Raw genomic sequence first — 25,303 nt, 5'->3', positions numbered from 1 at the left:
ATCCCAAACCTGCCTGGGAATGACATCTCATGTTATTACCCATCCAGCAACTTTTCCTTTCTTTTTTTCTGGTACAGGCACTTCTTAGATAACTGCTTCTCCTTTGTTTCAATACATCTAAATATTGATTATTTCATGATTTGTGGATCTGTATTTGCCAATCCATCATCATTAAAATTTATTTGTAACTTGAAAATCAATGTTACCAATTAGTACAAATAAAAAAATTAATTAAAAAAAAAGAAACAACCAAGCTTAGGATTCTAAAGTCATTTTGTCAAGGATATTGAAGATTAGAGATTGTATACATATAAACTTAAAGCATGAACCAATGCCCCTTAGGTTTGAACCACTGTGAAAACTGAGCTATATAACATGACTTTATAGTGTCTTCTTTGATTTTTACCTCTTGATACCCATTTGTAACTTCCATTAACATTAAAATGCAGATTTATAGGTTAAAAAAAAATCAATGCTTGCGGCCATTTCACACTCATTTGCAGACATGTGTAGAGAGTTGCCCAATGTGCCTGTGGAACAAGATGACTTTCTGCCTTCTCCTTTCAGCTCTTGTCCTGTAAAGAGGTATTCTTTTCATGGTCTAGTTAGTGCCATATTTTTATCACTCCTGTGCCTCTTTGTGATTTCATTGTTTAAAATGGCCCCAAAGTGGGGAGATAGCTCAGTTGGTAAAGTGCTTGCCTTGCAAGCACAGGGCCCTGGGTTCGATCCCCAGCACTGCAAAAAAAAGAAAAAAGAAAAACAAACACACACACACACACACAAAAAATGGCCCCAAAGTGTAGAGAAGTGCTATCTAGTGTTCTTAAAGGCAAGAAGGGTGTGATGTGCCATAGGAGGAAAATACCTGTGTTAGATAAGCTTCGTTTAGACAAGAGTTGAAGTGTTGTTGGCCACAAGTTCAATGTTAATCTATCAATAAGATATACCAAATAAGTTACTGCTCAACAAAAACATACATGAAATAAGTGTTGATCAGTTGATGAAAATGTTGTGGCCAGAGTCCCACAGGTACCTACAGTTGTATTTCTCCTGGAAACAATGTTCAGTACTTGTGCAACTTCATGGAATGTAACTACTATGCATAATAAAAATTAATTGTACTCCGGTTCTAAAAGAAAGATGATGAGGGCCAGGCACAGTGGTGCACACTTGTAATCCTAGCTACTTGGGAGGCTGAGAATCACTAGTTTCAGGCCAGTCTGAGCAACTAAGCAAGACACTGACTCAAAATAAAAAATAAATAAGTAAAAAGGGTTGGGGGTATAACTCACTGGTCGAGCAACCTGGGTTCAATCCCCAGCACTGGGGAAAAGAAATAAAGATACATGAGGAAAAGTAGCACCACTTAAAGAGTGGAAATTGCTCCATACAATTTTGTGTCTTGCAGTAATTCATAAGTGAGACCTCCTTAAATAGTTTTCTAAATTTCAACTATTTTGAAAGCATTTTATAAGTGGTAACTGATCACAAGGATTTGGTTGTCCTTGCTGGTTTGTGCTTAAGGCATTAAAGAATCTAGTCAAAACCTCAAGATAGGGCTGAATGTAGCTCAGTGGTATATCCAGCACTTACGTAGTGTGTGCAAGGACCTGGGTTTGATCCATAGCACCACCAAAACAAAAAGAAGGGGGAAAAAAAAAAAACACCTCAGGATTTGCCCAACACCCTGAAGCAGAATACAGAGATACTAATTTCTATTGGCCAGTGGAAACTAACTTTATTCAGAGAGAGGGAATATAAGAGATATCCCACTGCCTGTAAACACAGCTGCTACCCGTTAAATCATTCAAAACAGCAATCAGAAGGTAGCAACATTAGTTTTATTCAGTCATAAAGAAAAAAATTATGTCATTTGCAGGAAGATGGATGGAACTTCAGAGTATTATGTTAAGCAAAATAAGCCAGACTGAGAAAGTCAAGGATTGTATGTTTTCTCTCATGTTATGGAAACTTGAGAGAGAGAGAAAAAAAAAAAAAAAAGAATGGGGGAATTCTTGAAAATAGAATTCTAGAAAAAAGAATTCATGAAAATAGTAGGGTAGAGGAAGAGGACCAAAGGGAGGGAAGAAGGAGATGGTAGTTACCAAGGAATGAAATCAACCAAATTATGTGCATATGTGAATATGTAAAAAGTCCCACTATTATGTACAACCAGACTGCATTAATAAAGAGAAAAAGAGCCATGCACAGCAGCCCATGACAGTAATTCCAGCAACTCAGGAGGCTGAGGCAGGGGAAAGTGAGTTCAAAGTCAACCTTAGCAATTTAAGTGAGGCCCTAAGCAACTTAGAGACTCTGTCTCAAAAAATAAAAGGGGCTGGGGAATGTGGCTCAGTGGTAAAAGTGCCTCTGAGTTCAATCTTCAGTATCAAAATGAAATAAAACTAAAAAATGAAAAAGAAAAATATCACACACCCACGCAAAGATTGCCAGCAGTGTTCCCCAACTACCTGTCCAATCCCATTGTTTTCAGTAGCTACAGAGATACTTCCTCATCATTATTTATACACAAAAACCCAAAAAGCATTTGTCAGATTATATTGTTAGAACAAAAAATATTACTGCCCCCACCAACCCCCAATCCCCGCCCACAGTGCCAGGCAAGGGCGCTACCACTGAGCTACACCTCCATTCCTAGGACTACAATTTTGGGAAGGGAAAAGTAGTTCTGCTTTTGGGCTGGGAGGTAGCTCAGTGGTAGAGTACTTGCCTAACATGCACAAGACCCTGGGTTCAATTCGTAGCACCTCCCCCCACCAAAAAAAAAAAAAAGACACTTTAGACAACATAAACCCATTACCAAATCACAGAAGTCTCATCACACTAAGCAAACTCACCACTAATTACACTGATTGGAAATTTGATTATAGCAATTACCAGGGATTGGGGTGTGGCTCTGTGGTAGAGTACTAATCTAGCATATATGAGTTCATGGGTTCAATCCTTAGCACCACCACCAAAAAAAAAAAAAAAAAAAAAAAAATATATATATATATATATATATATTTATATACACACACATACACATACACTGGAATTAAGTATACAAATACCTGTAAATTAATTACGTATTCTGAGGTACACATGGATTTGCCACACCTAAGTAAGCCAAAAAATAAAAAAGGTTTTAATATGTAGATTTTTTTCAGTTTTATTTTTATAGTATTGAACCCAGATCATTGCACTCAGTGGACAAGGACTCTATTGCTGAGTTGCATTCTCAATCTTGTTAGGTTTTCAAGGCAATGATCTTAGAGATCAGGCAACAAATTGTAATACCCAGATGTAACACTTTTGTTTAAAAATATAAGATGGGTGGTGGAATTACTCGAAAGAAAGGATTTTCATGCTTTACTTCAACTTTTAATACCTTGTATGATTTTGAACATTTAGAGACTTGGTTCATGGAATCATAGCATCTGATACATTTGAGCTATTGCTATTGTTACAGTAGAGACTCTCTTAATTGATCATCTCCACCTAATTGACAAACATACTGACTGATGTTAATTGCACTCCAAACTGTGTGGGCTACTTAGAAAACTCTGAACTTTTGCTCCCATTGGTCAAATTATGTGCTTACCGACGAGACTCAACTGTGTGCCCAAACTGGTTTATGGGAGTTGTACTTGCTATTGTAATTATGTAATTTAATTCAATGTTGCATACATTGACAAAATGTGAAAGCATAAAATTGATAGCTTAGAAAGACTTACAAAAGGTGAATATCTTTTTCAAATTGCTATTGCGTGTTGGGGTAAAGTATGGAAGTACAGCACTTGTCTGGAATGCATGAGGCCCTGGGATTGAATCTCAGCACCACCTAATAAATAAATTGAATTAGATATAAACAAGGCAATATATTTCATTTAGAAAAAAACTAATACAATCTAAAAGGATGTGTCCTCAGACTGTTCACTTGCCTTCATCTAACTCCTATGTGCTGATTTGGTACTTCTAACCTCTTTCTCCAACTAAAATAGTTTTGGATTTCAGTCTTTCATGTACACATGGATATTCCATAGGCCCCTCAAATTCAACATATTCAAACCTCAACATAAATATTTTCCTCCCCAACTCTGTTCCACTTTTTATGTCCCTCTGGTTCCTAAAAGGTGACACTATCTACTTGGTTTCCAGTGGAGTGCTGATAAATGTGCAACTGGACCTGTGGGCAGGGTAGCCCCAGTTTGCAGTATTGCTAATTTCTGTGGTGTCAATGCCAATATCATGACCAATTTCAAGCAACTGAATCAATATCACTGAACGACAAATTGGGAAGAGATGTGTAGTAGCCCATTGCCAGTAGTATTCCTACCAAAAAAATACAGTGAGAGTAAATAACCTCAATAGAATGGGTAACAAAAAATATTACTACGCATGGTAAGTTTTGAGTGTTTTTAATCTTTGTTGAATATAACTTAATTGTAATTAATTATATTTAATTTACATAATTGTGAGCATATATATTTTAATTTTTTTTAAAAAGGCTGTTTCCCAACCAGTTCCCCAAATTTTATTTTTTAATGACAATATTTTTGTATGTTATTTTTAGTTATATGTGACAGTAGAATGTATTTTGACATATACATGAAGTATAACTTCCCATTCTTGTGGTTGTACATGATGTGGAGTTACACTGATCATGTATTCATATATGAACATAGGAAAGTTATGTCCTATTCATTCTATTGTAGTTCTCAAGTTTTATAACATGCTTTGAAAAGACCAGAAGAGTTTGCCTTCAAATCAAAAATTTCCCTGACTTGTTCTTGACTCCACCCGATTAAGTCAGCTCCACTCAATTGCTGTGTTATCACATTGATTACATTTGCAAAGCCCTTCTATAACATATTCAAAGGAGTGATATCCTTTCATGTTCATGTCTGCTTGCATTCAAAGGGAGGAGACATCCAGAGTAGGAACACTCACTGGCAGGAGTCTTGGCAGCCATCATACTACCATTAGGGGTAAAATATTTTTGGTAAACTGAAGCAGTGGTTTTCTAAATGATTCTCTAAAAGACAATTTTCGACACTTGAGTGTAAGCTTCCCATAGACAGAGTTGTGTCTATTGTAAATTTCTAGTAACCAGCCTAGTACATAGGCTGCAATCATTAAGTATTAGTCAAACAATGAACACATCTGTCAGAAGGTGTTAACTTCATAAATAGGAAGAAGTTTAATATTCTGGGATAACCTGATTCACCTGTTCCTGGAGCATGTTCTTATTCCACAAGTAATTGTGGATCAAATATGGTGTCTGAATGTGAGGAAGAATAAACAAATATAAAACAAATAAGACACTTTCTGCTTCAAGACATTGTCTAGTGGACAAGGCAACCCCACAAAGACCGAGAGTACTAGTCAGCCTGAGTGAGAGAAAGCAATCTGGGAGACACAATTAAAAAGAATTGGAATGAAGACAGAAAGCTTGCTTTGTCTGTGGGGAAGAGGAGGTCACTCTGTGTAGGGAGGTCAAGTTCTTAGGAAAAGCAGGATACCAGAAGCAGAGACAACTAGAGAAGATGGTGCTGCAAACAGCAAAGAAATCATCCCTACCAGATAGAGGGTATAGGTTTGCATGGATGAGTTGTCCTTCCAGTCCAGCAGGAATGTGGAGTACTAAAAGGCAGATAAGGCTGGAACAATAGGTTGGGGCCAGTTTTCAAATCTAGGGTTGTACATCTGAGGGACCACAGATCTATTTTGGAGGTTGGCGTGAGATTAAGGGGAATAAATATATCCTTATTCCTAATCATGATGCAAATAGATCTTTTTGCCTTTGCAAATAAAAAGAAAAGCATTAAAAAAACATTCAATGTTGGGACTGGGGTAGAGCTCTTGCTTAGCATGCTTTAGGCCCTGGATTCAATACCCAAGGGAAAAAAATATTCAATGTTTGCTCTGGAAAAAAAAAAAAAATCTATTCCTTTAATTACCCTCTTTTGTAATCACCAGTCTCCACCCCTTGCATGCTGGCTCCAATCCCTCAGTAAAAGCATGCACATTTTTTTCATTTTCAAATAGCTTCTTCCTTCCCTAGCAGTCCTACTATTATCTTCAGAATAAACCTTCATAGGCACATAATAAATCCCTGGGTCAGGGAAGGACTAGAATGTAGTCAATGCAACATTTGCTAAAAGGTAATATTCTTTTGAATGACTGAATGAATAGTTTTTTAGATTGCTGTCACTTCTTGCTCATCATGAAATATCTTTTCAATCATTTTTTTTATCATGGTGCTAAGGATTGAACTCAGGGCCTTGCACATGCTAGGCAAGCATTCTACCACTGAACTACATCCCCAGCCTTCTTTTCAAACACTTTTATTTCACTTTTTCTCCCTTCCAATCCCCTAAAATTGGAATCTCAAAAGTCACCAATGGCTGAATACTTGGCACATGTCTATAATTCCAGGTACTAGGAGAGCCGAGGCAGGCAATTCACAAGTCTGAGGCCGGCCTGGGCAACTCAACCAGACTGTGTCTGAAAATAAAAATGTATTTTTATCCAGCAATTTAGAGAAATACAGAATTTCAACATTAAGATGGGGATATACCAAGGAAAGGCTGCATTCAATTTCAAAGTTCTTTTTTGAGGAAAAAAGGATGCTTAACATTTAAGGTTTAGTTCTTACACAAGTTCCATAACCATGAAAAGAACATGTCTTGGGTTCTCCTGCTTGCCCAGACCAAATGACCCCCAGCAGAGTCACCAGACCAAGTGTAGCAGTCAATCTACAAGAGGTATGATTATCATTTTAAGCCACTGAGTTTTGGGGTGGTTTGTTACATGGCAATAGCAAATCAAAACCCAAACCTGTTTGTTCCTAAATTTCCAAAGCCAGCGCTGTACACTGAGAACATATAATTAATAAACACTAAAGTTAAATAGTTATTATCTATAGCAATATAAAAAACAGTAAATTTTGGCAAGGATGTGGGGAAAAATACACTCATACATTGCTGGCAGGAATGCAAATTAGTGTAACCATTATGGAAAGAGGTATGGAGATTCCTCAGAAAACTTGGAATGGAACTTATCCCACTTTTTGGTTTATATCCAAAGGACTTAAAATCAGCATATTATAGTGATACAGCCACATCAATGTTTATGGCAGCTCATCTCACAATAGCTAAACTATGGAACCAACCTAGGTGCAATTCAACAGATGAATGGATAAAGAAAATGTGTGAGATATATATGTGTGTGTGTGTGTGTGTGTGTGTGTGTGTGTGTGTGTGTGATGCACTATTACTCAGCCTTAAAGAAGAATGAAATTATAGCATTTGCCAATAAATGATGGAGCTGGAGAATATCATGCTAAGTGAAATAAGCCAATCCCCAAAAACCAAAGGCAAATGTTTCCTCTGATATATGGATGCTAATTCACAATAAGGAGGGGCGGTGCTAGGGAAGAATAGAGTTACTTTAGATAAGGTAGAGGGGAGTGAAAGGAAGGGAGGGGGTATGGGGTAGGAAGGATAGTAGAATGAGTCAGACATTATTACCCTATGTAATATGGGATTCTACATCATGTACAACCAGAAGAATGAGAAATTATACTCCAGCTATATACGATGTATCAAAGTACATTCTACTATCATGTACATTTAGGAATAAAAAAATAAAAATTAAAAAAAAATTTCCCTTTATTAGTGCATTATAGTTGAACATAATGATGGAATTTGTTGTTATATATTCATGTCTACATAACATAACAACATAATTTGGCCAATATCACGCCCCAGCATTTCCCCCTTCTCATCTCTTACCCCTTTGTCCCTTTCTTCTATTGATCTCCCTTTGATTTTTAGAAGATCCACCCCACTTTTCTTTGCCTTTTTCCTCTCTAGCTTCTGCATATGAGAGAAAACATGACCCTTGACCTTCTGAGTTTGACTTATTTTACTTAACATGATGGTATCTAGTTCCATCCATCTGACATAATTCCATGAAAATAAAAAGGACTTAGTAAGGGAGGCCCTGGGTTCAATCCCCAATACCACCCCCCCACACACACACGTCACCCATAAATGTCTAAGAAAAAAAGACTTTGACATCCAAGAATGATCTGACACCACATGGAGAAGACATATTCTTCTCTTATTGCACATAAAATCTCACTGAACACCCAGAATCCCAGAGTGACAGAGGCCAAGTGGCAGCAACTAATTGCCAAAGGCAAGTAGGTGTGATTACTGTAATGGATAGTAAAGTCAGCAGTTAATCAGAAGGGCCTGACTTATGGCATCAACTAGTTAATCATGGTGTTTCTAGCTGTGAAACAGATGGACAAGCTATTAAATCTTACATTCTCTGTATAATTGGAAGAAATCTAGGTCAAGTGAACAGAAGTCTGGGTTGAGACCTAAAAACAGAAAGTCATAGCCCTTCAATCAATTCCTCAATTTGACCCAGTTTATAGGCCCAGAACCACTCGAATGAAGGGGAGGCCAGGTTCCCTTCAGGAAGGATCCTATAACACCACCAAAAATTGTCTTTTTCCCATCTTCCCCAAAAGGGACTTAAGATTTTTAACCTGTGCCTTGGGAAAAAGGGAATAATCCAAACTTTCAGGAACATAGGGTCTGAACTGACACTAATTCCAAGGCACACAAAATGTTACTGTGGTTCACATGTCATAATAGGGGCTTAAAGTCAGGTGATAAATGCAATTTTAGCTCAGGTCTGTGTGTGTGTGTGCCCAGTGGATCCTTGAACCCCTCCTGTTATTTCCCCCAGTCCAGGAATGCATAATTAGTAGGCATATTCCACTACTGGCAGAATTTCCACATGGATCCCCTGATCTGTAGAATGAGTGCTTTTATGATGAGAAAGTCCAAGTAGAAGCCACTAGAACTGACCCTACCTAGCAAAATAGTAAGTCAGAAGCAATATTGGGAGAGATTCCCAAAATTAGTGCCACCATCAAGGACCTGAAAAAAGCAGAAGGGTGGTTCCCACCATGTCCCCATTTAGCTCACCTGTTTGGCCTGTGCAGAAGACAGACAGAGTTTAGAGGATGACAATAGATTATCACAGGCTTAACCAGGTGGGAACTCCAACTGCAGTTGCTGTACCAGATGTGGTTTCATTGCTGGAATAAATTAACATATCCCCTGTTACCTGGTATGCAGCTGTTGATCTGGAAAATGCATTCCCCATATTTATCAATAAAGGCCACCAGAAGTTTGTTTTCAGCTGGCAAGGCCAGAAACACACCCTTACTGTCTTATCTCAGGAACACATCAACTCTCCAGCCAGTCATAATTTAGTTCACAGGGCTCTTTCCTTTCCTTTCCTTTCCTTAAGATATCACACTGGTCCACTGAATTGAAGGCATTTGCTGATATGATCTAGAAACTGAGAAGTAACAACTCTTTTGGTAGGATACTCACATGCCATGGAATGGGAAATTTACCTCAGTGAAATGTCTAAGGTCTCACCAGTATGGGGCATGGAGTGATACCCCATTTAAGGTAAAGGATAAGTTGTTGTCTGACCCTTCTATAACCAAAAAGGAGCCACAGCATCTAGCAGGCCTCTTTGCATTTTGAAAGCAACATATTCTTCACTTGGATGTGTTTCTCAAGCCCATTTACCAAGTGACCCAAAAAAGCTAATTGTGTGTGTGTGTGTGTGTGTGTGTGTGTGGAATCTAGATCAAGAGAAGGTTCTGCAACAGGTACAGGCTGATGGGAAAGGTACTTCACCTCTTGGTCTGTACCAATCAGCAGATCCAATGACATGTGAATTGTCAGTAGCAGAGAAGCTACTGGAATCCTTCAGCAGGCCCCTGGAAGTGAACTGCAGTGCAAGCCCTTGGAATTTTGGAGCAAAGTCCTACCATCCTCTGTTGAGAATTACTTTTTTTTCTCTTTTTTTGGTGGCACTTGGGATTGAATTCAGGACCTTGCAGATTCTAGGAAAGCACTCTACCACTGAGTTACATCCCCAGCCCAACTGACCACTTTTGAGAAACAACTTTTTGGTGGTTTTTGTTGTTGTTGTTGTTTGCTTTTGGCTTGCTATTGGGTCTTAGTAGAAGCTGCAGGTTTAATCGTGGGTTACCGTAAAATCTGAACTGCCCATCATAAGCCAGGTGTTATCTGATGCACCAAATCATAAAGTTGGGTGTGCACAACAGCACTCTATCATCAAGTAGAAATGGCATATTTGATTGGTCTTGAGCAGGTAGGTAGGTCAAGGCACAAATACATTACATGGAGTGGCTCAAATACCCATGGTCCTACTCTTCCCACATTACCTTCTCCTAGCCTGCACCAATGACCTCATGGCAAGTTTCCTCTGATCTGCTGAAAAAGGAGGAGAAAATGGGCCTGGTTTATAGGTTTCTGCAGGACATGCAGACAGAACCTGCTAGTGGACAGGAGTAGCACTGTAGCTCCTTTGGAGGGCATCCCTGAAGGACAGTGGTGAGGAGAAATCTTCCCAGTGGGCAGAACTTCAAGCAGGGTACCTGGTTGTACATTTTGCTTAGAAGTGGATATGGCACATCTGGGTTGTCATCAGGAACTTGGAAAGAACATGACTAGAAAACTGGTGACAGGGGCTGGGGGCTGTGGTCCATGATATAATCCCAGCAGCTCAGAAGGATAAGGCAGGAGGATCACAAGCCCAAAGCCAGCCTCAGCATCTTAGCAAGGCCTTGAGTAACTTAGTAATATCTTATCTCAAAATAAAAAATAAAAAGGGCTGGGGATGTTGCTCAGTGGTTAAGTGCCACTAGATTCAATCCCTGGTACTCAAAACAACAAGAAAACTGGAAACAAGGAAATCTGGGCAAGTTACGTGAATAGATCTTTCTGAATGGGTAAAAAATATACTTGTGTACCTTATTGACATGCAAGTGACCTCAGCAGAGGATTTTAATAATTGAATGGATAGAATGACCTGGTATAGACACCAGCCTCTTTCCCTAGCTACCTTTGTCACTACCCCCAAAGACTCATAAACAAAGTGGCTATTGTGACAGGAATGAAAGATATGCATGGACTCAGTGACACGGACCTAAAATTCATCAAGGCTATTTTGACTGTGACCACTGCTAAATACCCAATCTGCCAGCAGCAGTGATCAACAATATATGGAACCATTCCTCAGAGATCAAGTAGCTTTCTGGAGGCAGGTTGACTACATTGAACTGCTTCTATTGCATTTTTTCTGGAATAGACATTTGTCTAATAGATTTGTCTTCCTATACACAAGACTTCTGCCAAAACTGCCATCCATCATAGGACCTCACAGAGCACAGCTTCTGATCAAGGAGCTCACTTCACAGCAAATAAAGTATGACAATGGATCTATGGTCACAGAATTTACTCTTACCATGTCCCCCACCATCCTGTTGTAGCTGGCTCAATCAAACAGTGGCATGACCTTTCAAAGATTTAGTTCCTTTTCAGCTTGTTGACATTACCTTGCAGGGCAGGGGAAAGGTTGTCCAGTAAGCTGCATATGCCCTGAATCAGTGTCCATCAGTACCTTTCTGCTCATAGCCAGGGTTCATAGGCCCAGGAATTAAGGTTAGAAGTGAGTGTGGCCCCACTTGATACTACTTCCAGTGGACTACTAGCAAAATTTTTGCTTCTTGTTCCTGGGAACTAGAATATTGTATTAATATATTATTTTTATAGTACATTTTCTATATTTGCTGATTTAGAAGTCTTTCCAATGGGAAGAATGCTTCTACAAGCAACACTGCCATAACAAAGATTTCCACTGAGCTGGAAGGTAAGCCAACCAGTCAGTCAGTTTGTGCTCCTCATGCCTCTGAGTCCACAGGCAAATAAAGGAGTTGAGAGTGTTGGCAGGTGTTATCCTTGACCACAAGGGGGAAGCTGGACTGCTGCTCCACTGTGAAGGTTGAGAGGGGAATACAGGATATCCCCTAAGGCATCTCTTAGTGTGATCGTGTCCTGTTATTGTCTGTGGAAAACTACAAGCCAATTCAGGCTGGACTACTTATGGACAGACACTGTCAGGAACAAAAGCATGGGTCACCTCACCAGGTAAAGAATTATAACTAGCTAAGGAACTTTGTTATGAACACCAGCTACCAAGTGTTGGGAAGCAATATTGGTCAAATTATGTTGTTATACTGTGTACTGTGTATATGAAAGAATTTGTAACAATGAATCCAATCAGTTATGTGCAACTATAATGAATCAATTAAAAAATGTGTATGTTGGGGAGGGGGGTTAGAGCAATATGACCAGTTACAGAAAAAAGGACTATAATCGTCTAGAGTATTTCCTCCTTATTATGTTTGCTGGTATGTATACACACACATTATCAGATATCTTTGTTTTCATTCTTTACTTATCCTTTATCATGCAACATAAGATTAACTTTATAGTATTTAAATATTAAATTTACATCACAATTTAAATTATAGGATATCAAGAAGAGTAAACATGGGCTGGGGATATAGATCAGTGGTAGAATGCTTCCCTTGCTAGTGATAAAACCCTGAGTCTTATCACTAGTATCTTAAGAATTTTTATTGAAAAAGAATAAACATCAACCAAGTACTTTTTGCATTCTCTTCTGAGAAAAGGGCTTGTGTTTTCAGTGGTAGGTTTTGTATGTAAGACAGTTGTATCATGATAGGTCAAAGTAAGGCCTTATCACTGTCTATCTGGATTCTAAGTATGATTTAAGATGTGTATAGGTGCCAAGTTGACAAGAAGTAGACTTGTAATGCTTACTGTATCAACTTGGTGGATGTTTTTGGATGAGATTAATATTTATTTATTAATTGGGGAACTTTGGGTAAACCAGATTGCCCTCCATGATAAGGGTAGGCCATAACCAACAAGTTGAAGGCCTTAATAGAACAAAATATACTTTCAGAGTAAGGGGGAATTCTCTAGTGATGACTTTAGACTTTATCTGAACCATTGGCTCTCCTGGGTCTCCAGCCAGTGGAACTACAATGCAAATTTTAGACTTCTCTGCCTCCATACTATCATGAGAAAATTCTTAATAATCATCTTTCTATATGTACACACACATATTTTTCTCTTGAGAACCCTAATACATTATTTTTCCAAAAGGTATAAGGCTAAAATAATTTTTTTCACTAAAAATTTTAGTGTAAAAAAATCATGTAACAGGGGGTGGGAAGAATAGAAATTCATTGGATCAGACAATGGAGAATGAAGGGAAAGGATGGGAGATGAGAATAAAAAAGACATGAACTGGACATAACTTCCCTATGTTCATATATGAATACATGACCAGTGAAACTTCACATAATGTACAACCACAAGAATGGGATCCTAATAAGTTATACTCTCTATATATATGTCTAAATACTCTATTGTCATGCATATCAAAAGAACAAGTGAAAAAAGAAACAAGAAAACAAATCATGTAACGTACTTTGCATTCTTGCATCCAAACTTGCTGCATGTATCACATGCTAGAAATGATACACAACACAGAAGACAGAACTGACTGACCCAAGTGCAAAATAACATTCACAAGATGAACATGTAGCATGGACCTACCATGTGACAATATGTAATAGTTTTGTTGTTATGGAAACAATTTAACAACAAAGCTATTAGAGAAGCTACACAAAGGTGATGGCAAGTCTTATAAAATCCCAGGTATGGGTGATTAAAGATGGCTACAAATTCTTTACCCTTTTCCCATTAAGAAGTGAAGTGCAATTTACTTCCTCTTACATCTGAGCTGGTCTTAGTGACTTGTTTAGCCAATTATCACGTGGCAGAAGTGACATTCTAGATGAGGTCAAGATGAGGTCATAAAGCTTGCAGCATATGCCTGGGATTCTTAGAACATTCTCTGGCAGCCCAGAGCTTCCACATAAGTCTATTATTCCAGGACACAAGTATATTACTTGAGGTCCTGGGTAGGCATTCTGGTTGCCAGTCTCAGCAGAGGACAGCCTTCCCTCATCCCTACTGAAGTGACAGTATAAATGACTCTTTAAGACTCCAGACCAGTCCAGTTGAATTCTACCTGATGATCTGTTAACACCAACAGATTATCTGGCTCTAATTCCTGACTACAAAATCATGAGATTTAAGAAAAAGTTTGTTTTAAGCTAAATTCTCAGGTAGCTTGTTAAGCTGCAATACAATTCTGCCTACATTGTACTTTCTACTTGCTCTGATCTTTTCTCTAGTCCCCAAATTTTAATCCTAACTTAAAGCCTTCCTGATTTCCCAGCATTAGGATACTTTTACCTAATAACGTGTAATCAAAAAAAATAAAAAATAAAAAAAAATTAAAAAAAATGTGTAATCAGAATGATAGTGTTTCATTTGTTTGAAACTGTTCCAATTTGTACATGTTTATTTATTTTTGGATGCTGGGGATTTCACACTCAGTAGTTGTGTTCAACTACTGAGGTCCACCCCACAAAAGTGATTTTGTTTTTTATATTTGTCAGTGCTAGCGATCAAACTTAGGGTCTTACAATGTTAGGCTCTACTGATAGTAGCTTTACCACTGAGCTATACCTCAGACCCAAAAGTGTTTCATCTTACTCAATAAACCATATGGCCATTCTGTCCTTAATTGTCCTACTATTTGAAATTGCACAGAAATGTTTTCTCTCTCAACTATATATAAGGTTACTTCAAAGCAAGGATCATGTTTTTTCTTCAGTAAATATCTGAGCACATACAATGTGCTACACATACAACATACCTACCTAGATTTTATTCCCCAGTGGTTTGGGTAACAGGCTATTAGGCCACAATACCTCAAGGACTGGGTCAATTTAATGAGAATGTGGGCTAGAACTTGAGTAGTTATTTTCATCTTGTTTTACTATGGAATGAGTACACAGGCAGAACAAAGGATTCATATAGGATTAAGAACACATGATGTGCAGGGCACGGTGGAACATGCCTGTAATCCCAGTGGCTCAGGAGGCTGAAGCAGGAGGATCACGAGTTTAAAGCCAGCTTCAGCAAAAAGCAAGGTGCTAAGCAACGCAGTGAGATCCTGTCTCTAAATAAAACACAAAATAGGGCTGGGGATGTGGCTCAGTGGTCAAGTACCCAAGTTCAATCCCTGGTATCCTCCCCACCACACCTGCAAAAAACACATGATGTTAGGGCTGGAAGTGTAGCTCAGTGGTACATCACATGCTATGCATGAGCAAAAATCCCCAGCACCAAAAAACAAAATAAAAAATGCATGATATTAGAATGGATGTGACTTCTGGGAACTTCCCTTTTCCTGGCAGAGGCACACTTCAAGTCTGAGACCTGTGCAGAGTGAGAAACCCAGCAGGACAGGAGAGCCCAGAAACTTGGTCCACTATCTTAGGTTGGTAGGAAAAGGAAGGGACCCAGGCAATGTCTAGGGTTTGCGATCCTATTTTCTTGCTATACCACAAATACATAACTAATGCAATACTTTTCTTTCATTGATATTGGGTCTACTTAAGAAATGAGTGCAGCAACTGGCCAGGATCACTCAGATATTTACGAAAAGCTTAATGAAAAAAATCCAGCAGCACTGTATGAAAACCACAGGAAAATATAACTAGCTTATGAAGACAATGGAAATAAAGTGCTAAAAACCTAATCACTTAGGTTGTATTTCTAGATCAATCATTAATCTGCTGAAGATTTCTTTTATACATCTTATATTTATCTATTTGTACCAAGAATTAAACCCAGTAGTGCTATACCAACGAGGTGTAATTTTTAGTCCTTTTAATAAATTAATTAATTCATTTGGTATCAGAGATTGAACCCAGAGGTGCTTAACCACTGAGCAATATCCCTTTTTAATTTTTTGAGACACAATCTTGCTAAGTTGCCCTGGCTGGCCTTGAGCTTGTGATCCTCCTGCTTCAGTCTCTCAAGTAAGTGGGATATAGGTGTGTGCCACCATACCCGACTTCTCTGGTATTTATTTTCAAAAGACATCATCTTTCTTCCTCATATGTTTTAGCATCTTTCAATGTAAAATATTCTTAGAAAACAAACCAATGTTGATTAAGTTGATGATACATTTTATAAGAAGAAAATGCTGTGATTTTCAAATTTTGGAAACAATTGTCAGAAAAAATAAAATGACAAGAACATATACAAATGTTGAAATTATTCATTGAGCTATGAATTCTTAGCAGAGGAAGGGACTTTTGAAGTACCTGAATCCACCTACTTCTAGACTGCCTCTCACATATTTAACCAGCCTCTTCGAATCCTTCCCAAGTTTGATGCACTTCATCTCAAAAAAAAAAAAAAAAAAAAAAGAACAAAAACCACTTTAAGTCACTTAAAAGAATAAAAATAGGGGATTAGAGAACAGTCACATCCTTGCAGCAGCTTTCCAACATGCAGAACACAGTACTGGCTTCACAAAAATATAGATTCTGTGCACGTACATCACTTAAATATGAAGAGCTGCCATCCTTTATAAAATTGGGAAGCTATATTCATTCAAGTACATTAACTTCATTATATTTCACATAGTTTTATACTTGGGATGAGGCTGGAAAAAATACTAGCACGGAGCTGTTAATAAAAAATTTAAAAACATTATTGAGATAGGATCAAATGAAAAAAAGCAAGCCTGGATTAACACATTTCTGATTACATAAATAATTTCCATTCTTTACTGAAAATTTCCACTATCAGAAGATCCTGATTAAAGAAATATAAAACTGAAACAGGAAGTAAATGTGATTGTTTGGTTCATCTCAGAAAGTTCACTGGCCCAACTGCCAGTCACAGAAGTCTCTGGATCCTCAACGGAGTGTGACCAGTTCTTCTGAAGAGGTAGGGTGAATGGCAACCGTGTTGTCAAAGTCAGCCTTAGTTGCTCCCATTTTCACTGCAACAGCAAAGCCCTGCAGCATTTCATCACACCCAATTCCCTGCATATGGATCCCAACCACCTGAGGAAAGAAGAAATTATGGAACAGAAATCTCTTATTTGGTGCACAATGAGAGAAATGTGATATTAAAAACCCTACAGGCTGGTGTATAGTGTAGTGTACAGTGCTTGCTTAACATGCATGAAACTCTGGGTTCTAGCCCCAGCATGACAAAAACAAATGAAACAAAAAAAAAAAAAAAAAACTTAGAATATTTTTAATCCTGCTTTGGCATAAAAATGTGACCCTGAGTAGGACTGCCTCGATGTCCTCCTCCAGCCCATGTCAAACAGTTCTTCCTCAGGTTTTTTCACTCTGGACTGGCCAGATTTTCTGATGCCCCATGTACCAACCATGATCTCTTTTGCACAACATGTCCTTCTATCTGTTCTCCCCTCTATTAAGAGCTAATGATTCAGATAGCTGTAGAGGAATATCTTTCAGACTAAATTAAATTCCATCAAACGAATTCTCGGTGCCAATAGTTAGTTCTCTGTCATGGTTCTATCACAGTCATAGTGTTATATTTTTAGGGGGATTAGAAAATTACAGTTCATCTTTCCCAGCAGACTTTAATCAATACTTAGAGGGGACCCTTTCTGCTTCTGCTCCCCGTTTTACCCCCATGGCTGAACACAATGATAGACACTTCTGAGGTGCTCGATCCAAATATGCTGGTTGGCCATGTAAAGGACGTAAAGGGCATTTGTTTCTAATCCCATTTCACTGTGAAGTTTCTCAATATGTTGTCTATCTTCAGCAAACAGTTTTATGATATCTATCTCCAGCAAACTGTTTTATGATATATTTATCATTCCATTAAAAAACAAAAATTAGCTGGGTGTGGTGTTACACACCTGTAATCCCAGCAACTCAAGAGGTTGAGGCAGGAGGATCAGAAGTTCAAGGACAGCCTCAGCAACTTAGCAAGACTCTCTCAAAATTTAAAAAAAATTGGGGCTGAGGAGATAGCTCAGTTGGTAGAGTGCTTGCCTTGGAAGCACAAGGCCATGGGTTCGATCCCCAGCACCCCAAAAAAAAAAAAAATTTTTTTTTTAATTGCTGAAATATGGCTCAGTGATAAAGCATCCTTGGGTTAAATCCCCGAGAGAGAGAGAGAGAGAGAGAGAGAGAGAGAGAGAGAGAGGAGGGGGGGGGGGGAGGGGGAGGGAGGGGGTGCGCGCACGACACTAAACACTACTCAACTGTACACTTAAAAATGGTTAAGATGCAGGCCAGCTTTACTGGCAAAAAAAATGAAGTTCCCTGCTTTAATCCTTATACAAAAGAGTAATTGAAATAACCTGATATTAATTATTTTCCTATTGTTCCACCTCCCTATGTCTGCCTTACAAGGAAAGTAACTTTGAAATGAAAAATCTGGTTTTTGTTCTTTGTTTCTATTTTCTTCGGTCTTTATCTATAAAACTTCAACTTATGGGAGCACTTATTCTATTTTATGGAATGAAGTAGTGTCTGATTCTTGATTCAAAAATAAAGTCAATTAAGATAGTTTTTTTAAAAAAATTAAGGTGGTAAATTGTGTATAAATTTAAAACCAAAAAATCCCAAATCAAATATTGCGTGTGCATTAAACACAGCAAAGTCTACTGTGATCTAACTGACCTTACACAGGGTCTCTGATGATGGCAGGAACCTCATATTCTGCCTCTCCATATTGCAGCTCTTCATCTTTAGAAGACTGTCAATAATATTCATCAAATCATATTAATTGAATATTGGATGGTATGAAGAAATAACTTATGTGACAAGATAAGCAGGAATCCTGCTGACCAGTATCAAGAAATCTTAGGCTACCAAGAAGCCATCAGGACTGAGATAGCAAGCTCTGTTTTGCTGCCACCCAGCTTCCTCCTCTGCTCTGGTTCTCAGCTTCTGACAGTCCACAGGGATGCTGAATTCTGTAAGCTAGGGACTACACCTGTGGTTTCTGGCTTACACTGAATTAGACAGACTATAATCTTTTTGATAACAGAAGTTGGAAGCAATATCCAAATCTTCATTTAAACCCCCCCGCTATTGATACCCTGCCTCCAAAAAACAAACAAACGAACAACCCAAACAAAAATACATTCTCATTTCTAACAGTTGTGGGAGGGCATATAGATTAGTAGTAGAGTACTTGCCTGTCATGCCTCAGCCATTGGGTTCAAGCCCCAGCACAGGGAGTGGGAAAGATCCTCATTCTAAGCAATATTGCTGTTTCACTTTAATATTTAATTAGTAGAAACAGTCCAATAATTCTGGCCTAGGGCCCAAACTAAACCTATTTCTTTAATGACAAAATGAAACCGATTCAAATGCAAATCAAAACCACAATTCACACCCATAGGAATGACTGTTAATAAAAAAGACAAGACAACAATTGTTGGTAAGGGAATGAAGGAAATGAAAACCTGATACATTATGGGATGGTGGGGATAGGATATGAAATGGTGCAGACACCAAGAACAGTTTAGCAGGTTCTCAAAAAGTTAAATCAAGGGCTGGGGTGGTAGCTCAGTGGTAGAGCACTTGCCTATCAGGTGTGAGGCACTGAGTTCAATTCTCTGCATCACATGTGAAGGGCTCATTGATAACTAAAAATAAAGTTAAATCAAAAGCATAAATTATCTTAAAAAATGGTTAAATAAATTGCTTTGCAGTTTTATAGTGTTTAAAATTATATTATACCCTAACATTTACCAGTATTTCTGAGTTTCCTATCTATTCTGGTCTACTAGTCAATGTTGACAAGCTCTTGGTGGTTTTTGGTGGCTTTTTAATTTATTTTTTATTTTTTGGTGGTGCTGGGGATTGAACCCAGGGCTTTGCGTATGATAGGCAAGTACTCTTGCCTAACATGTGCCAAATCCCCAACCCTGATTCTCATTTTTTAAGAGAAGTTGAAAGTTATTTCTAAAGAAAATACTATGAAGGACAGATACATTGTGTGTGTGTAATAGGTATCTATATAAAATGGGACTGCCTAGTTGAACCCATAGGCTTACCTACTTGGTCCCGCAGCCTCTGCCCCAGACATCCAAACTACCAGGACTCCTGTCAACTTTGCAGAGCATTGTTTAGTTTACTGGATTTTTTCATACCTTTTCCTCTTTGTTGGCACAAACCATTTTCATCACACATTTAGTTTTCCTTGTGGTCACTGCATGATACATTGGGGTAAAGGTGGTTGAATAGATCTTCACATTTTCTTTTCCATATTTATTAACAGCCTCATCTATAATGAACATTAAAAAAAGCATCTATCAAAAAAATCTAAATAATTACACTGAGCTATCAAAAAAAAAAAAAAAAAAAAAAAAAAGTTGGCCAGAAATACTTAACCTAAGTTAAATCACAAGATGCCTCAAATAATACCAAAATAAAGGGCATTCTACAAAATAAATGCTGGGGGCACCTAAAAAAAAAAAAAGAAAGGCTGAAAAATTTTGTTTCTTGATTAAAGGAGACTTCAGAGGTATAAACACTACAGGTAATTCATTATCCTGGACTGAATTCTGGACTTGAGAGGGAAAATGTTCAAATGACATTATATTACATAATTGGCAAAATTCGCATAAGGTTTAAAGTTTAGATAATACTGTTATCAATTGAAGTTTTCTCATTTTGAAAACTGTATTGTGTTTATGTAAGGGAACAACCGTGTTCTTAAATACTCTGTGCATATAGAGTGAAAAAATTATAAAGCAAAATTATTAAAGATATATAAATGAATCCTTTATACTTTTTGCAATTTTTGTTTAAATTTGAAATTAGTTCAAATAAATAAGCTAAAAACCATCAGAAAGATAAACAGGGTAGTGTGGAGAAAAGAAATCATACTTTCAAAATATTGGTAGTTGGGGAATAAATTGGAACTGTTTCTAGAGACTGAACAAAAAGGGAGTGTTAACTTGGGGGTTGAGAATGATTTAGCAGACTGACAAGAGACCAGAGAGAATAAAATAATCTTCAGTTTTAAATACCTACCTTCTGTGAGTCCCACCGTCCCAATAGGGGGATGGCTGAAAACCACAGTGGGGATGTTGTCATAGTCCAATTTGGAATCTTCTTTGCATTCAAAAAGTCTATGGGCAAGTTTCCGGCCAGCAGCTATTGCAACTACAAAGACATTTTAATATCAGTGTTTATCTTAATGTTTATTTTAACAGTTGTTTTACTAACCATTTATCTGTGTGGCATAACATATCGATTATTATTATTATTTTTCTGGCACCAGGTATTGAACTCAGGAGCACTCGACACTGAGCCGCATCCCCAGCCCTATTTTGTTATTTTATTTAGACAGGGTCTCACGGAGTTGCTTTTGCTGAGGCTGGCTTTCAACTCACCATCCTTTTCCTCAGCCTCCCGAGTCGCTGGGATTACAGGTGTGTGCCACCACTCGCAGCAACATATTGATTTTGACAAAATTTTAAGCCAATGTTTGTTACAAATCTAGTTCAATATAATGAAAATTTATCAAGCTTTAGTTAACAATTCAAAAAACACTGGCATATGGAAATTTTTTTTTTTTTTTTGTGGTGCTGGGGATTGACCCCAGGGCCTTGTGCTTGCGAGGCAAGCACTCTACCAACTGAGCTATCTCCCCAGCAATATGGGAATTCTTTATCTTTTATTATCAAAACATAAACAGAAAAACAAGATACACTGGTAAGTTTCCAATTACCTGGCATTCAATCTATTTCATGAGGATATTAGCTTCCTGATACAATATTAGTGGAACCAATTAGTTTAGCACATCTCCAGTTCTATTCATAACCATATTAATTTCACAGTAAGATATTTTAACATAAGAAGTTATTCGTGCCCAGTGAGTTGGTACATCATACCTGTAAGCACAGCTACTCAGGAGACTGAGGCAGGAGAATCACAAGTTTGAGGCCAGTCTGGGTAACTTAGCAAGACCCTGCTTAATAGTAAAATTTTAAAAAGGGCTGGGGAGGTAGTTCAGTGATTATTTGTCTGGTGTGCCCAAGGCCCTGGGTTTAGTCCCTAGCACTAAAAAAACAAAAACCCAGAAATTTATTCTCCTTAGCCTGTTTTATTCCTAACAGTCTTAAACAAAAGGCCTGAGTTCAATAAAACCATCAGTTATTAACTTTATTTCTTTTAAATTATCAATATATTCCCCAAAATAAAATGCCAGAACAATATATAAGAAATTTTCTTCACTTTGACATAATTTTTGTTTAGATTATGCTGTGAAGTTTTTGAAACTTTGCTTGTTATTTTGCTTTTGTTAAGACAACTTCCTGTCGAAGGATACCAGATTACAGTTAGGGGTTTGGGGTATAATACAGTATCACAGAGCTTGCCTAAAATATGCAAGGACCTAAATTTGATTCCCAACACATTTTTTTTTTAAAGGACAACTAAGGGGCTGGAATTGTGGCTTAGTGGTAGGGCACTTCCCTAGCATGTGAGAGGTACTGAGTTCAATTCGCAGCACCACATACAAATAAATAAAAGTTCATCAACAACCAATGAAAATATTTTTAAAACAGGTTTAAAAAAAGGGACAAGTCCAAAAAATCTAGATCTACTGTACAATATGTTGACTATTGTTAATAACAATGTATTATATATTTGAAAATTGTTAGGGGAATAGATTTAAATGTTCTCATCAAAACAAAACAAAAAGATACATGTGAAGTAATATATACCTTACTTAGCCTGACTTAAACATCCACCACAATGTATAAAACTTCAAATCATGTTATATACCATACATATATGTGTGTATATACATACACACACACACAAATTTTAATTTAATTAAAAAATAAATTAGGGCCAGGGACTTGGGAGGCTAAGGCAGGAGGATTGCAAATTCAAGGCTAGCCTCAGTAATTTAGCCATTAGCAAATTAGCAAGACCCTGTCTTTTAAAATAAAAAGGGCTGTGGATGTGACTCAGTGGATAAGGACCCTGGGTTCAATCTCTAGTACCAAAAATAAACAGCTGGGTGCAGTGGCACATGCCTGTAATCCCAGTGGCTCAGTAGGCTGAGGCAGGAGGATTATAAGTTCAAAGCCAGCCTCAGCAAAAGTGAGGCACTGAGCAACTCAGTTGAAAAACAATGAAAGCTAAATGAAATACAAAATAGGGCTGGGGATATGGTTCAGTGGTTGAGTGGCCCCGAGTTCAATCCCTGGTATCAAAATAAATAAATAAATAAGGAGCCAGGCGCCGTGACACACACATGTAATCCTAGCAATCCCAGTTATCTGGAAGGCTAAGATACAAGGATCACAAATGCCTGAGACCCTGCCTTAAAACAAAAACAAAAACAAAAACAACTCACCACCAACAACACAAAACAAAATTAAAAATAAATAAGCTAAGGGGAACAAAGAACTTCCTGAAGTGGCTAAAAAGATTAGGGTATGGGACAGGATAGGTTTCCATCCTGAAGCAAGACCCCCAGGACATTTTAGAAAATCTGATGACGCCTTACAGAAAGATGGACCAAAAGCTGAAGGAATGACATCACTACTAGATAAAGGTGAGACAGAGCTTGGAATATGATCCTTAACTCAGTCATGCCTTGAGGTATTGGATGGGGGAGGGAAGGAGGATCAGTAAAGACCAAGTATTCATACAAGAACGCTAATCTAAATAACTTCTTCCAAAAGCCACTTCCACTGTCACAACACAAAACTGAGACTCAAAGAGTTCTTCAGAGGGTGACCATATAATTTACACAAAAACTTTGGTCATTGCTAAGCATTTTCTCAAAGTCTTTTAAGGAAAATTGAATATGGTACAGAAAATGTCAGACCTCCAAAAAACATCCATATCAATACATTTCTATCATTTTGATGATATTAAGACACTTTGCTGAAGTGGATTTGATTGTGAAAAGCTGAACAATTTTATGTAGCACACCGGGGAAGCAGCATTACCTGGAGTAAGAAGAGCTTTCCCACACACGTCCCCGACAGCGTAGACACCTTTGACATTGGTATTCTGGAATTCATCTACTATAATATGACCTTTCTCATCAGTTTGAATCCCCTAAAATTATGAAGGACAGCACATGAATACTGGTTTATCTACTTACTGAATATGACAGAGCCGAGCTCTACATTTGCCCCAGTACGCACCATACCCCTTCACCTGAGCATCCAGGAACAACATGAAAAATGTGTGAAGTTGGCAAGTTTTGTATCTTTAAATATTTTGTCTGGTTTTAAGGTGTTTGACACTGCAACCTGCAATTCAACTGGTAAGAGAAACAAGCAAAGGAGTCACTCAGCTGTCAGATGTACTACCTGCTGTACCTGCGGGGCCCATCTAAGTGTTTTTCAACTTTGTCCATCAACATACTCCTCCTGAGGCAGGCTAGCGCACCCCATACAGGGACATAGCCTGAAGCAGTCACCAAAAGCACATTTCTTTTCAGTTTACTATTTAATTTTTAAAGTTTTAAGCAAACTTCACATTCTACAATAAAACATACGGATATTCCCCATAACCAATTTTCCTTCTCTTCTGAGACATTTTTGCTCTAAGACGTGTTGTGCTTATCTTATGCCTTTGCAGATAAGATACACTCCAGTGTGAGTAACAGAGGTACAGCAAAAGAAAAAGCATAATGGATTTTACAGGGCAGCATGGTGGTTAAGAGTGCACTCTTCAGGGACAGGTTCGGTGGAACATGCTTATAATCCCAGACACTGAGAGACTGAGGCAGGAGGATCACAAGCTCAGGACCAGCCTCGGAAACCTGGTGAGATCCCGTCTCCAAAAACTAAAAAGAGTTGGGGTATAGCCTAGTGGTAAAGCATGTGCTTAGCATGCACAAAACTCTGAAGCCAATCCCCAGCACCACCAAAAAAGGAAAAAAAAAAAAAAAAAAAAGGGTAAAAGCTTTGGAGTCAGAGTCAGGTAACTTGGAGTTCAAATTCCAGCTCTGTCACTTATTAACTATAACACTTAGTATAATTGTTTATTTATCAACAAATATCTGAGCTTCTACTGCAAATGAGGTATTAACCTAGTTACTGAAAATACAATGGAGAGGTTGCTTTCTCACTCCATAATTTCCATCATTGTGAGTTATCTATTATTCCTGTTTCCTCAACCGTACCCTGCCAACAGTTATTGGCAAGATTAAACTTGACTAGTAGCATCTTTCGAAGATCTAGCAAACAGTAGTCATTCAATTTGCATTATACATCCATATCTTAACATTGCAATGAAACTGAACATTTTTCATGACTCATTCTTCAAAAATTCAGCAAATTTAATTGAACATTGAACCTACTAATGCCCACACTATACAAAGGCAAAATTGCTCTTGAAGAGTGGAAGAGCTGGATGATTAGTTTTGTTAATATGAAAACAGAC

The 25,303-nt window shown here is 37.9% G+C and overlaps 2 protein-coding genes across 2 annotated transcripts in view; both read right to left on the bottom strand.

Moving 5' to 3' along the window:
- Positions 1-11,236, bottom strand: part of GTF2E2 (general transcription factor IIE subunit 2) — a 110,735-nt gene extending 99,499 nt beyond the window's left edge. Inside the window, exon 1 of the mRNA XM_079140251.1 lies at positions 9,015-11,236. The gene's annotated coding sequence lies outside the window, so the exon portion shown is untranslated. The remainder of the gene's footprint in view (positions 1-9,014) is intronic.
- Positions 11,237-16,040: 4,804 nt separating this feature from the next.
- GSR (glutathione-disulfide reductase) overlaps positions 16,041-25,303 on the bottom strand; it is a 42,168-nt gene continuing 32,905 nt past the window's right edge. Inside the window, exons 10-13 of the mRNA XM_079140228.1 lie at positions 23,857-23,968; positions 20,918-21,049; positions 20,032-20,165; positions 16,041-16,945 (exon numbers count right to left, since the gene is read on the bottom strand). Of these exons, the coding sequence (XP_078996354.1) occupies positions 16,796-16,945; positions 20,032-20,165; positions 20,918-21,049; positions 23,857-23,968 (528 nt within the window). The 3' untranslated portion in view covers positions 16,041-16,795. The remainder of the gene's footprint in view (positions 16,946-20,031; positions 20,166-20,917; positions 21,050-23,856; positions 23,969-25,303) is intronic.

This window comes from Sciurus vulgaris (genome assembly GCF_902686455.1).
Source record: "Sciurus vulgaris genome assembly, chromosome: 5".
In the NCBI taxonomy this organism is placed as follows: Eukaryota; Metazoa; Chordata; class Mammalia; order Rodentia; family Sciuridae; genus Sciurus; species Sciurus vulgaris.
This window is presented reverse-complemented; position numbering and strand designations above follow the sequence as displayed.